This window comes from Puntigrus tetrazona, unplaced genomic scaffold (genome assembly GCF_018831695.1).
Source record: "Puntigrus tetrazona isolate hp1 unplaced genomic scaffold, ASM1883169v1 S000001111, whole genome shotgun sequence".
Lineage (NCBI taxonomy): Eukaryota > Metazoa > Chordata > Actinopteri > Cypriniformes > Cyprinidae > Puntigrus > Puntigrus tetrazona.
Window position 1 is genome coordinate 247,501 of NW_025048699.1, and position 14,373 is coordinate 261,873.

The 14,373-nt window shown below is 39.4% G+C and overlaps 1 protein-coding gene across 8 annotated transcripts in view; it reads left to right on the forward strand.

Moving 5' to 3' along the window:
* Positions 1-11,911: 11,911 nt before the first annotated feature.
* Positions 11,912-14,373, forward strand: part of LOC122340985 (transcription factor 4-like) — a 140,466-nt gene continuing 138,004 nt past the window's right edge. For 3 of the 8 annotated variants that reach the window (XM_043234252.1, XM_043234249.1, XM_043234254.1), the window contains exons 1-3: positions 11,912-12,608; positions 12,844-12,882; positions 13,575-13,647. In XM_043234252.1, the coding sequence (XP_043090187.1) occupies positions 12,513-12,608; positions 12,844-12,882; positions 13,575-13,647 (208 nt within the window). In that variant the 5' untranslated portion in view covers positions 11,912-12,512. Of the gene's footprint in view, positions 12,609-12,843; positions 12,883-13,275; positions 13,414-13,574; positions 13,648-14,373 lie in introns of those variants that run through there. The other 5 variants (XM_043234251.1, XM_043234248.1, XM_043234253.1 and 2 more) reach the window with 5 other exon arrangements.

Below are 14,373 nucleotides of genomic sequence, written 5' to 3' on the forward strand. Positions count from 1 at the left end.
ATTATTTCGCTTTTAATCAATTATTAAATAGCAATATTAATATTACTCCAGTTCGTTAAAGTTAATCTAAGCTCAAGTGCATTTATTTCAGTCATTCAGTCATAAAACGTACAATTTATTCGAGTCATTTATGTCGACTCGTAACATGAATTTGTGATAGCAGACAGATTCCAGCGTTTCTGAACCGCGGTGTTTCTCTGAAGGGCCGCTCTGTCGCTCCGCGGCCCCTAAATATTTGGACATGCCATTTGATTTACTGTGGCTGTTTTCACAGTCAGAGTCTCGGTGACCTTCAGCTTCAGTGCCGCTCTTGCTGTTTTCTCTCCTCAAAGCCAAACAATCAGCTCGACTCAGGAGCGTCTGAACGCCGAGGAGAGTGTAAGTCATTAGTGTCCCGCTGAGCTCAGAACCCGCTCCAAACGTCCTCAAATACAGCAGACACCGGCTCGAAATCGTATAAATATACCCAATGATACGACGAGACGCGATCCGCTCCTATAACGCAGTGCTGATCGAGAGATCCTCAGAAGATGCGAGATGTTTTGGAGGCTCCTCGAAACATCCTGATGATCAGATCCGAGGCTGATGGAGAACCAAGCAAATCGGAGCCGCTTCGGGCCAGTAAGAGTTCATCTGGAGTTATAAATCCAGATTGCAGACGCAGAAAGGCTTTGGAGTTGTATAAGTTAAATAAGAAACGTCTCCGCAGGAAGGACATTCATCAAAGCATCGGAGTCTTCTTCTTCGTGGTCGGTTCATAATGGAGCGTTCAAGTCCCTAATAAATCTTCATTTGCTCTTGGGTTTACAGTTCGGCGAGGTCTGCTTGGTGTAGCTCGGGTTTGTGCTCCTGTTGAGACGCTAATCGATCCAGAGGATCAGACATCTGTAGGATTCATTCTGGAAACAATGAGGCACGGAGAGCTGCAGAAACCTTGAAAGAAAACACACACTGGCTGACATTTACAGGCATTACCAGTTTTTAGATTTTGTATCAGCTTTTAGATTTAGATTTTCTCTTAAAGTGGTATTTTTTCTTTATTTTGTGTAAATATTTTTTTCCGTTTTAGTTACAGTACATAAAGCAATTAAATTAAAGCTATTTTTAAAATGGTTTTTATTAGTTTTATTTCAGTTAATTTAATTATTTCCGTATTATTAGCATTATTAACAAGAATTAGATCCATAAAACTTTGTTAGAAAATAAAATAATAACTTAAAAACAATATATATTATTATATATATATATATATATATATTTTTTTATTAATAAAAAATATATATTTAATAATATATATATATATTTTTTCTAGTTGCCCAACCAATGTTCCTTATTTTAATTTGAAAACATAAAACTTGATGTACTGAAATAACTAAAGCAAATATACAAAAATGAATAGAAGTTATACACACATATAAAACAATACTAAAAATGGACAAAACACACACACACACTAATTGCTTGAAAAAAATTGTTTCCTGAAATAAAATATAATAAATATAAACTTGTTTTATTCCAGCTGTCTCGATTCTCTTTAGTTAAAGTTGATGTCCTAAGATGACTAAAACTGAATGTCTATTTAATAATAATGATAATAAACGATACCATTTTAATTTTAATTTGCAATTAACTGTTAACTGAAATAAAGGCTGCCAAAACAACATTTCTCATTTAAATCCGATGTACAGAAGCAACCAAAACTGAACGGAAAAAATGGAAAACGCGAAAACTAAAGTGCAATGCTAAAATAACACTGGCCAGGGTGTTGCTATGCGGTTGCTAGGGTGGTCACTAGATGATTTCATAGGTTTTCCGGTCACACCTGCATTAGCTCCGCTGCAGTAAAACACATTCCCCGACTCACGTGGCATTCCTCCACAGATGTGACGGCCGTAAGAGGAAGTAATTGTGTGTGTGTGTGTGCGCGCGCTGCACATTCTTGCACCTGTGTGTGTGTGTGCGTTGGCGGATGGAGATATAATTGGAAGTTCTGGTCTCTGCGGGTTTAGGGTTGAGCAGAAATCAGTCCCAGCCGTCAGGTCAAAGCTTCATTCATCTTCAGATCCAGATCCAGAGAGATTCTCGTTTCCAACACACAACAAAACAAACAAAGTCACTTTTAGGAGTTTATCTGGCAATTCTGGCGAAATCTTGCAAATCTGATTCGCTTTCTTGCAGTTCTGCCTTTATCTCGCAGTTCTATCACAGTTCTGTTTTGATGAGTTCTATGTTTGCTCACTTTTTTTTCTTAAGTTTAGATTTTATATCTCAATTCCAACTTTATTTATCTCATATTATATTTGTTTCTGAATTTAGTTCTTTATATCAGTTCAAATTGAAGCTGTTCTGTAAGAAAAACCTTGGCATTAACAGTAAAAATTAGCGGCGGAGGTTGCCAGATTTTTACTGTAAAAATACAGCAGCAACGTTTAAGTTTTTACGGATTTAACATTTTACATTTGAGCTAAAAACATGTTGCGATAACAGAAATAATGCTAATATGAGCCATAGAAGTGAATCTGTTCTGTACCTTTATAATTCAATCACCCAAGTAAATAAAAAATGGTCACATGATAAATTAAAACTATTTTTTTAATTAATATTAATATAGAGAAGTGTGCCACGCACACACACACACACACACACACATGCAAACAGCATCAAATAATGCAATGATCATTGTTTTAATGATTATTTTTATTTTAAGTCCAGTCAACTTAAAAAAATAGAGTCTTGTCAACAAAACACACTTCTGTTAGTAAATGCTATAGATGTGGGTTACAGGTGATTGGCAGAATGTCCTGAAGAAATATGACATAATTTCCACAGAGAGTGAGAGTGTGTGTGTTTCTGTGTGTGTGCCTGTGTTTTTCTTTGTGCGTGTGTGTGTGTTGTGAGGCTGGGCAGTGGGGAATGGCAGGTTGCCACGGCGCTGTGTCCATGGTGACGTGGGATTATTGTCATTATTATGATTATTATGGGCTTCGGACATGCCAGAGCAGTTCAATGAGGCCGGCCGCACCTTCCCGCATCCATTCACATTCATTTGGCTTCTCCAAATAAATATTTATCAGTCAGAGTGGGCGAACGCTTCGTTAGGCTTGATAATTCCTGCCGCTCTGGGCAGAGACGGGCTCAGGACGTCCTTCAGGGGTCAGTGGACCTCAGCACAGCCGCTTCTGGGATCCTCGGAGAGATAGAGACCTCCGGAGTCTCCGAGATCTCCAACTCCGCTCAGACCGGACAAGAGACTTTAGATCGCAGTCAGGGTTACTATAAAACACCTTCGTTTCTTGAAATGTGATACTCATTCAATAAAATCATTAAAAAAAAAAAAAAAAAAAAAAAAAAAAAAATATATATATATATATATATATATATATATATATATATATATATATATATATATATATATATATATATTTAAAAAAATAATAAAAAAATATTTTATTTCAGCTGGTGCTAACATGATACACACAAAAAAAGTATAATAAAAATGTGAAAAAATCTAAAAATAAAGCTAACTAATGTGTCAAAGCCACAACTAAATTACAAAAATAAATACTATTTCAAAAACTATATTTTAATTTCAAAATAAAATAAAAAAATTGCCATAAAATTAATTTTCTCACACTCATTTGGGTCTGTTTATACCCCTTTTTAGAGCGCTGAAGGGATTTAAATCTACTCAATCCATTAAAAAAAGTATTTAAAAATATTTGGGAAAATATTTATTATTGGGATAACATGTACAAATAATAAAATGCGAATATGGGACATAACGTAAAGATTGCGTGCACGAATAAACACACATTCTGTAAAATGCTGCACATTTAGATGAAATATTCTAGAGTCGTTTTTACTTTATTTTATGTCTCCGTACTTCTGATGACGTTTAGCGGAAATCCTGACATATTCTGGAAAAAGGCCGCGCGCTCGATAAAAAAATCGTTTGATTTTTCAGGAGCAAATTTTTGGAAAAAGCGGTAGGCCTACACGTTCGATGGAAGATAATTATCATTTCTCTTTTGGAATAACATGCGCAGTTCGCATGCGGCCAACAGCTCGAAAGGCGAACGTAAATGTGTTTCGCATGGCAAAACATAATGTGCGTCCATTAAAGTCTTGTTTTGAGAAGCTGGATAATGTGTAGGCGGCGCTGAGGATCTTCACGGATTAACCGACATCCCTCGAATGTCTCCGGCTCTAACCCCAGCACCTCATTTCTGATGCCCTCTCCTCTTTCTTCTGCCTCCAAAGTAAATAAACCTTCATGTGAAGCGCGGCGAATGGCCGGAGGACTCCGAACCGCCGGCGGAGAGCAGTTTTTATCAGCTCCGCTCTCTTTACACGCGGCGCGGAGGCGCGGGAGCTTTGAGGCGGGCGGAGGAGTGCTTCCTTCCCAAAAGGAAGATTATTTCAAAAAGAGGCCTATCTGCTGAGCCCGCACTTTTCCTGTATCAAACCCGCCTTTCAACAGCCGCCCCGCGATGCTCCCGCTTTCAACGTGCACTTTATGAGCAGCTTTCGGGCCTGTGAGATGCAAATGTTCCCGAGAGGAGGACCTGTCAGACGGCCGATAATCGTGATTGACGTGCGACCCGCGCGAGGATTACAGCCGGCCAATCTATCGAATGCGCACCGTATATTTGTGATGATGTGATATATACAAAAACATCGAGCGGCATGTGATGTATTTTTAATGCATTTTATTATTTGTCCTAAATGCGCTGTTTATTAAAAAACTGGCTGGCGGGTTCTGATTCGTTTGCGCGAATCAGCACCGAAGTGATTCGCGCTGCTGTTTGTGGAAGCGGATGTGGTTGAAAGTTAAACATCATTTTTAGCGTCCGTTTGGTCGAAAGAGCGTCTTATTTGAGCTACTTTTACTGTGCTGCAGTCATCAGACCTACAGCACAGTAAAAATAGCACGCTTTTTTAATATAAACACAATTAATGCACGGAAAACGTGGCTAATTTGACTTTGATTCTAATTGAGCAGTGATTTCTGTTGGTTCATCGCCTTTTATTTATAAATAATTAACCACTACTTCATTACAGTAAAATTTTAGCAACCAAGTCTTTTATTGACTACCATTTTGTAAAATTACTAAAAATAGCTTTTGTAAAATGGTTAACTTGTGGTTTAACTATAGTGACCATGTTTGAAACTACGGGTGATTATCTAACTGGGGGGGAAAAATGTAAAAAAATAAATAAATTAACATCGACTGGAGTTCATCAAAATTGTGATTTTAAAGAATCATTAAAAAGTAGGTCATATGGTATTTTAAAGTGTCCCAATAATGCGCTGCAGTGTCTAAGATCAGAAAATATCGCAGTTTTCTCTGAATGTACGGTCAATATTAGAGTTGTGTTGCCAAGTCTGTGGTTTTCACGCAGAATTGGGCTGCTTTTTCTGTGGGATTTCTTCATGTCTGCGGGTTGAAGTGACTTTTATCAAGTTAATCAGTTTTTTCCCCACCAGAAAAAGATTGTTACTGGAAAAGCGATTGGGCTAGTTTTGAGTAGCAATTGAGCGGGTTTTCTTTGAAAACCTGGCAACCCTGAGCTTTACCTAAAACAATAATATAATAATATCCGTTCTTAAAATAATGATATAAAAGCACTCTTGCAAGCTGCTAAACTGGTTAAAGGTGATCCAGTATCTTTATTTAACATGCACTTTTCTGATTAACAACTCTGCAGACTTTTTGAAGGATATATTAAAAACTGCGAAAAAAAATGTTTTTCCAAAAACCCTCATGACCTGCTCTTTAAAATCATATTTTTTCTCCAAATGTTTCATTATGTTGAATTTATTCAGTATTATTTATGTTTTGTATTATTTATTTACAACAAAAATTGCTTCATATTTAATAAGTTTGATTAATTTACATAAATCTGAATGATTATATATATATATATATATATATATATATATATATATATATATATATATATATATATATATATATATATATATATTTTTTTTTTTTTTATTATTATTTATTTATTTTTATTTTTTTGCTTTTTGCTTTGCCATTTCAGAGCAAAAATGCTGATGTTTATGGAGGATCGTCAAAATTGAATTTTTTATTTTTTGGGGGGTTTTTTTTAATGTTTTTTTATTTATTTTAAAGCATGGAAAAATATTTTACAAAAGTATTTCTCTGAGCCGTAGTTTAATATTAAACGTCAGTGATGTTTTTTTAAATGATTTAGAAATGAGTCTCACCATCTTTTGCTCACCAAAGCTAAATTTATTCAGTAGAAACAGTAATAATAGGCCCTTTTTATCTGTATAATGCATCTATTACAGACCCCAAAGTGTCGAACAACAGCTTTATCTAATGCCAAAACCTTACGAGTAGATTACCAGGCCATCACGAGTATATACATTGTACGCAGATGATGTATTTATGAATTATAATGCGCGTGCTCAGTAAAATAAGCCAGTGTCGATACGTCAGCTTACTCGACAGCTCATGAGATGTTTTAGCTTTCAACTCTGGCCTTTGAGTCTTAAATGAGGCACGGTTTGATTTCGCTCTCATTTAGACAAACCTGTTTTTCCTTCAGGAGAGGATGTGCCCTGCACTTGAACTCGGGCAGGATTTTTTCCGATTGTGAAGCCTGTGGCACCTGTACCAACCGCAGGACCATCTGCTTGGCATTCAGCGTCCAATAACACATTTGTGGGGTAAACACACACACACACGCACACACACACACGCACGCTGCTGAGGAATGACAGAGGTCTGTTAGACACATTGTTTTAATTGCGATGTGAAGATGCCCCAGCTGGGCTCGGGGAGGTCGGGATGGGAATTTTTCCGGGGGATTCTGTCCGGAGGAATGCGCTGTAACCCGATCTGCAAATGAAGAGAATCAAAGAGCATTAAGAGCGTTTCGCGGCCCCTCGGTCGGGGCCACAGGTGTTTGGCAAATAGCGTGTTTTGTGAAGGAAAGCTGCAGGCTGTGTTTATGTCATCGTTCCTGCCTCTCTCCTGCAAACTGGAAAACCAGAGGAATTTGACAAAATGCACTTGCTGTTCCTTCAAACTCCCTTTTTATCCACTTTTTTTTTCCTCTGCTTGACTTTAAGGACAGAGTGTCCTTTCTTCAGAACAACTCTCTCTCTCTTTCATCTGCTCAACTTCTCAACTTGCACTTGCATGTATTATATTAATCATATTATTCAATATTATATTCTATATAAAACACACATATATATATATATATATATATATATATATATAAATGCATATATATTTATATATATATATATATATATATATATATATATATATGCATTTTATATGTAGGCCTAAATGTACTTAAAATACACCCTTCTATATTTAAATGATAGCTTATAAATAAATTCCCAGAATAAGGCAAATGTTTTATTAAAAATAAGTTATTTAATTTTTTTTATTTAGAATAAAACATTGCAACAGTAAAACAGGATATCAATCAATATATTTGAAGATACAGATATGCTTTTAATTCGATATTTCATGTATAATAATTATATACAGAATTTAAATACGCTAAATATAAGTGTATTTTATATACATTTTTTGTGTATAAATATATATATGTGTGTGTGTGTGTGTGTGTGTTTATAAATATAGTATATACATATAAATTTGTACATATTTTCACACACACACATAAAATTAGAGTTACTTTTTTCTCCTTGCTTCGTTTGTTCTTCTCCTTCAACAAACCTCACAGTAATCTCTGAGGTGTTTCAGACCGAGCTCAGATCTCCCCATGAAGCCACACGCTCTGATAGACGGGGCCCGGAGTAAGTCCTCTGGTTCCCGTCCGTCACGTGACCGCTAATGCTTCACAGAGATCTCTGACGTGTGTTTTCAATCCTCTCCCATCTAATCACTAATTGCGGTATGATATCCAAACACTTCCCGGCGGTAATTCCTCTGACCCAGATAGACCCGGCCGGCCTGACGCTAACGAGCGGGAGATCCATTTGATCCTTGATTAAATCGGCCCCGAGCTTTAACCCCTCGAACCCCAGAGACATCTCCCGTAGATCTGCTCCCGAACGAGCGCAGATAATAAAGGACACGTCAAATCTGCTTTGCCGTGTATCTGCGCCGTCTCCAGACATCGAGAGTCAAGGGCTTAAAGGCTTAGCGTGCATCCTCATTGTGTCAGAATTAAGACGTTTTAGCATTGTGTGCTTCAGAAAGAGACTCGTGCATTAATCTCCATCTCCTCGAGAGCAACTTGCTTTATTTGCTTTTGCTAAGAGGGGCGGTTCGAGCAAAACCGGCGTTCGCTCACCATCACGTCTTGTGAAATAAACAGCCGTCAGGCCTACGAAAAAGCGGTTAGGACGCTTTATTGAGGAACAGGCTCACGTTTGCTCAAAATGCACTTGGTTTGTTTCTTCGCCAGGATTTGGACCGCCGTCTCAGTGGATGCGAATGGGTGCCGTCAGAACGAGCGTCCGATAAAAAGAAACACCGCAATAATCCACAGCGCTCCGGTCCATCTGGAGAGGACAAAAGCTGTGTGTTTCTTAACAAATCCGTCATTAAGACGTTTCGACGCTTGTGGCCAAAATATGACTCCAGTATCCGTCGAAAGGCGAAAGAGTCCATGTCCTGTTGTCTCTCACGTCCCAGTCCAGCCACATATGTGTTCAGAGCTGTTTTGGACCGCTTTCAGACCAGAACACTTTATCACCGTAGAGAGCGCTATTACGTATCGTGAACTCGTATTTGAGATAATGATGGATTTATTTGAGCTTTTGTCTCCTCCAGATGTTAACCGATGGACCGGAGTGCTGTGGATTTTTACCAGACGCTCGTTCTGACGGCACCCGCTCACATTCATAGCCGAGGCAGCGGTGCAAAGACACTCCAAATCTGACGAAGAAACAAACCCAAACAGATCTAAGTACCCTTTGAGCAAATGCCCAGTAAATCTGAGCCTCTTCTTCAAAGTCATATGATGGTGCTAAAAAGAACATTAATTGGTGTAATGCAATCTGTGCAAAAAAACACACTATTTTCCACAGACTGTGCGTTAGTTTGACTTTCACCGAGAAACACCGCGTCTCCAGAACATGGCGCCCGCAGCAACACTACAGACAGAATAACAGCCCCGCCTTCTTTCTTTTTTGGGTAAACAATCGGGCGGAGATATGCAAATAAACCCACTCTGTGACGTAGAGAAGTGGGGGCGTGTTTAAACGAGTCGTTTTTAGGGGGGCGTGGTCAAGTCATGACTTTTATAAAGAATATCTCTTTGGTTTTGAGACTTTAGGGATCTTATCTGTTCACCAACAGCTTTAACACTCCAGAGAGAAGGAAAACTTTGACATGGTATCATATGACCCCTTTAACTGCCCGGATGATGTTTTTATCAGACTCTCATTCTGACGGCACCCATTCACATTCACTGCTGAGAAAGTGATCCAAAGAAGCACTTCTTGGATGGCTCCGTTAACATGCATTTCTCCTTTAAGTCATTATTTGGACAAAATACTGTTTGATGGCGTCTTTTCGGTGTCAGTAAGAGCTATCCTCGCTGTTCGTGATTATAACTATTTGCATTTATCATGCACCAGACTTCTGAGCGCTCAGAGCCGACAGAAATCGATGAACACCTCTGAGCCCAATTTACATACGAGTTCTCGCAACTCCAGACCGTTGCCGGTATTGATTACTGCGGTATTTTTGCACGATCGGGGAGGAATCTTTGTGAAGTTTCACAATCGGTTTCCACATGGCTCTTTGTTTCTACAGCTGCAGCCTGTTGCTTTGGATCCCTGTGGCTTGGATCACGCTTCATAACGCGCTGCTCTTATGGTTTGGTTATTAATGCTACATAACCTGCCCTGAACACTGTAGTTCACGTTTCTGAATATAGATGGGATCCACGCTTTAAGAACCTGTATAATGTACTGACGTATTCTTATTTATATTTGTAAGTTAAAACATTGAATATTAAATAGATATATATACAATTCTAAAATGATTTTTTTTTAAATATTTATTTGAGATATTTATGTAATATTTATTTTTATATATTTTATCAAAAATACTTAACTTTTTAAAACATTTGTCAATAGAGAACAATAATTTTTACCTGAAAATGGCAAATTTTGTGATCTGAAATGTCAATATTTTTTTATTTTTATTTCAGTCACTCAAAGTGTGAAACGTAATACTATAACTGCTATAATAAATAACATTTACTGTATATATATTATCTAATAATATATTTATTCTTATGTAGATATTTATTTTATGAATGTCACTAGAGAATGTTGTTTTTGTTCCAATAATGGCCACGGATGAATCGATTTTTTTGGTGCTCTTTACTATTATTACCTTTTCCATCACTATTTCTGGAGTCACACCCAAATGTTTGTTTTTTTGCTGCATCAGCGTTAGTGCCGCCCGTCAAATTTCAGGCCCTATGACGCTGCACAAAAATGACCGTATGATTTATATTTACGCTATTATTCCTCGGCGATGCAGCAAGCAACAGACACGGTCGCTTTTTGCGCATCGCGCCACTTTATAACCAAAAAGCAACAACTTTAGCAACAACTTCAGCCTGTGCAAAACCAGCAGGAGGCGCTGCATTCAAACAGGAAGTGATGCCGGTTGAGTCACGGATCTGTTTCCTGAGCCCTGGCCCACCTGAACGGCGTCAGCAGTTTAAAACACGTTTCTGGAGGAACGTTTCGAAGCCTGCGGTTGGTCTGTTCAATGTGTTTGTGGAGAACTGAGCTCCTCGTGTTCGGCATGAGCGTGCGTTTCGGCGCAGGTGTGTGAAATAATGGACTCCAGTGACACACCAGACCTCTTAAAGAGACTCTTCACGAGGCCCGCGTGCGTCTTCCACCGATGCAGCCGTATTAAACCCTTGTTACGAAAGAGCATTGAACGAAGAGATGAAGAAAGCCTCTGGATCCAATCAGATTCCGATCAGCCGTTTAGCTTTTGTGTTTCGGAGTGCTACAGTTTGATGTGTGTTTATCTGCAATTTGACTTTGAGGGGGGGGGAAAAACTCTATTCATCTCCACTTATGCAAAACAATCTGTTGCAGCACTACAGGTGTTTGGGAAAGTGCTGCAGTGCTTTGTGTCGGCATGAAGCTTTTGAGCAGAAAACATCAGCCGAGGCCTAAAGTCACGTTAGAAGACCAGTGTTACCTGCATGTTATTAGTTATAGAGCCAAGCTGTTATATTTCAAGATCAAATTAATTAATTTTAATGTTTTTGTTAATATATATTTATTTCTCTTCTAAATTGTATATATTTATATATATATTTTTTTTTTTAATTATTATTTTTTCAGGTCAAAAGTGATTAAAATGCTTTTCCCCTATTAATTTTCTAAATAATTTTTAATTAATTGATTAATTTTTATTTATGCATTTTTATGCCAATATTTGAAAAGGTCAAAGGCAACCATTTCTCTCTCATCTCTCTCTCATTATATATATATATATATATATATATATATATATATATATATATATATATATATATATATATATATATATATATATATAATCCCCCTGTTATTTTTCTTCTTTTATTTGTTTTTAATTTATTTTCCACGTTTTTTCTCTATTCAGAAAAAGAAATGAAGTGACCCAGAGTTGACTCTAAGCTTCCTTCATCTGTCGTTCGTTCTCCATAGCGCGCACAAATAAAATACGTTTTATAAAATAATTTCCTTTTTCCCCTTTCTGTTTCCTTTCCCCCTCAATTCATTCGCATTACTTTCTTTCTCTCTTTTTTCTCAACGCGAAGATCAAAAGCGATATAAAGCGTTTTTTTTTTCTGTTCAGGCAAAAAGAAAAAACAAAAAACCCCGAAGTGACCCAAAGTCGACTCTGAGCTTCCTTCAGCTGTCACTTGCTCTCCACGCCGCGCGCACAGATATGAAACGACCGCCGAAACTCTCCTGTCTCGACGCAAGCGTTCTCCGCGAGGTCGCGGCAGTCAAAGTTGCGCCGTTCCTCGCGCGCCGCGTCTGTTCGGAGCGCTCGCGCAGTGGACGGCCGTAAGCGCGCGCGCTGATCCGGAGGAACGCCGCTTCGCCGCCCTGTCGGCAAAACACTCCGGGAGCCAGAGAGAAACGCGTCGCGGGCTGATCCGCGCGTTTATTCGATCCGCGCTCTCCCTCCGTTCGCGAACGCGCGCCTCGGTCGGGATCGCCGAAGCCGGAGGGACACTTGGAGAGACTTTGTTCGCGGCCGGACACCTGCGCGTCCGCTTCACCTCGTGGCGAAACGTCGCTCTGAACCGCGGTGTCTTTTTCGCGCGGAGTGGATTTTTTTTGGGGCTCGATCGTTCCGTGGGTCCGTGTGTGCGTGCGTGCGCGCGCGTGCGCGTGTGTGCGTGCGTGCGTGTGTGTGTGTGTGTTTCTGAAGATCAGACACGCTCCTCCTGATCGGGTGTTTTCTCATTGCGATCTGTTTCCATGTTTTTAGGTTTATGTGATATTTCTAAAAATGCATCATCACCATCATCATCACCATCATCATCATCAGAGAATGGCCGCGTTAGGGACGGATAAAGAACTGAGCGATTTGCTGGATTTCAGCGCGGTAAGTCACTTCGCGCTTCTGCACGCCGGAGGTCAATGATCACACTTTGTTTCGTTTTGTCACATTTCATTGTGTTTCTGCGCGCAAAAAAATGATTCAGTAGAAGTCTTGTAAGATGACTTTTCTTGCGCCGCGTAAATTGCATTTGAAATCTGAAAGAAAGTTGCAAAAAAGAAAAAAGCTTGTGTGGATTTGATAGATGTGATGTTGCATTAGTAATTCTGTTGTCTTATAGATGCGAAACAGCGATTTGAAAATGTTCCCCACATCAATGGTAGTATATCCCACTTTATTCAGTCTTTTCTTGTGTTTCATTCCCTTTTCTTTAACAGAGTCGTATCAATGTTGTGTTGAACCTTGAAACAGAAAATAAACGCTTTCTGATGGAATTCCTCGTCGTTGTAATTTGGAGTCACTCCTAACGCGCTTCTGGAATTCTAGATCGATCCCATTAGGATTTCTTCCAAATCCCGACGGGAATTCCATCGGAACGTTTTTTTTTTTTTTTTTTTTGACAAGGCTAGAGTAGATACTACTCTCTGTTTCAGTAAAAAAAAAAAAAAAGACAGAAAGAAAGAGAGAGAAAACACAGAAAGAGCAAAATGTGCATCCTGTGAGAAATGCTTTTGGGAAGTTTTCACTCAGGAAATGTGTTTTTATGAAGCCACGGCTCCAAAAATATCCCAGCTGTCTGCGTGCAGCGGCTCCATTCAGACAGACGGAGGCTGAAGTGACAGTCAGGCTAGTTTCTGCACTCAGGACGCTGCAATTTGGCTTGGTTTTGACATTGCAATCGACTTTTAACGTAGGTTAAGCAAATGAAACTGCATGCATTTGTGAGCTAGAGCAATGCATTGTGCTGTGATTGGCATGTTTGGGATGCTTTTAACCTGTGTGTGTTTTGCATTCTTTGATTCGGGCGCGGGCTGTGAAAGTTTTTAATGTGTTGTCATGATTGTTTTGTAGATGTTTTCCCCTCCTGTCAGCAGCGGGAAGAACGGACCCACGTCCCTGGGAAGCGGACATTTCTCTGGCTCAAGTATGTCGAATGCAACCCAGCCTCGTGTGTGTGTGTGTTTTTTTGTGTGACGGCCCGCCGAGCGATTACAGCTCGGGTTTAAATATGCGATGCATGTGTGTGTGTGTGCGTGCGTGTGCGTGCAAACTTCAGGTGTGTGAGAATTTCGCGTTGTGATGCGAGTTTGATTGTTGTGGCAGATGTTTGGGTTCGACGACGGCGCCGGGGCTTGTTTTCTGCACAAACACGCTCATGCATAATTCGTGCAATATGGATTCTGCACCTGCGGGCTTCCTTAGATTTCCTTTTAGAAAACCTGACGTTTTATTTGCCTCGTAATTCCTCTTCTGATGAGCGTTGCGGATAGTTGCATCCACAAAAAAAAACGAAACAAAAAAAAGCGACGACCTTGACCCCCCGGAAGTGCGTTCGGAAAGCAACCGTGCTTTTTTGTTGTTGTTGTTGTTGTTTTTTTTTTTTTCCGGCATGCATTTGTTTTCGGATGCATCGCCGTCGTGATCCGCATGCACAGATGGAGGGCAGAGACGGATACTCGCGGCCTTTTCGTGTTTTCAATGCCTGCTATTGTTTTCTTCAGACTTGAGTGTTGTTTAGGGTTCGGTCATTTGCATGCCGCCCCCCCCCCCCTCGGTTCCTGCGCTTTCGCCCTGAATTGTGTCGCAGTTTTGCGCTGTTGGAAAAAGTCGGGGGAAAGAGGATGGAGGGGGGTCTGCAAACTACAGCTAC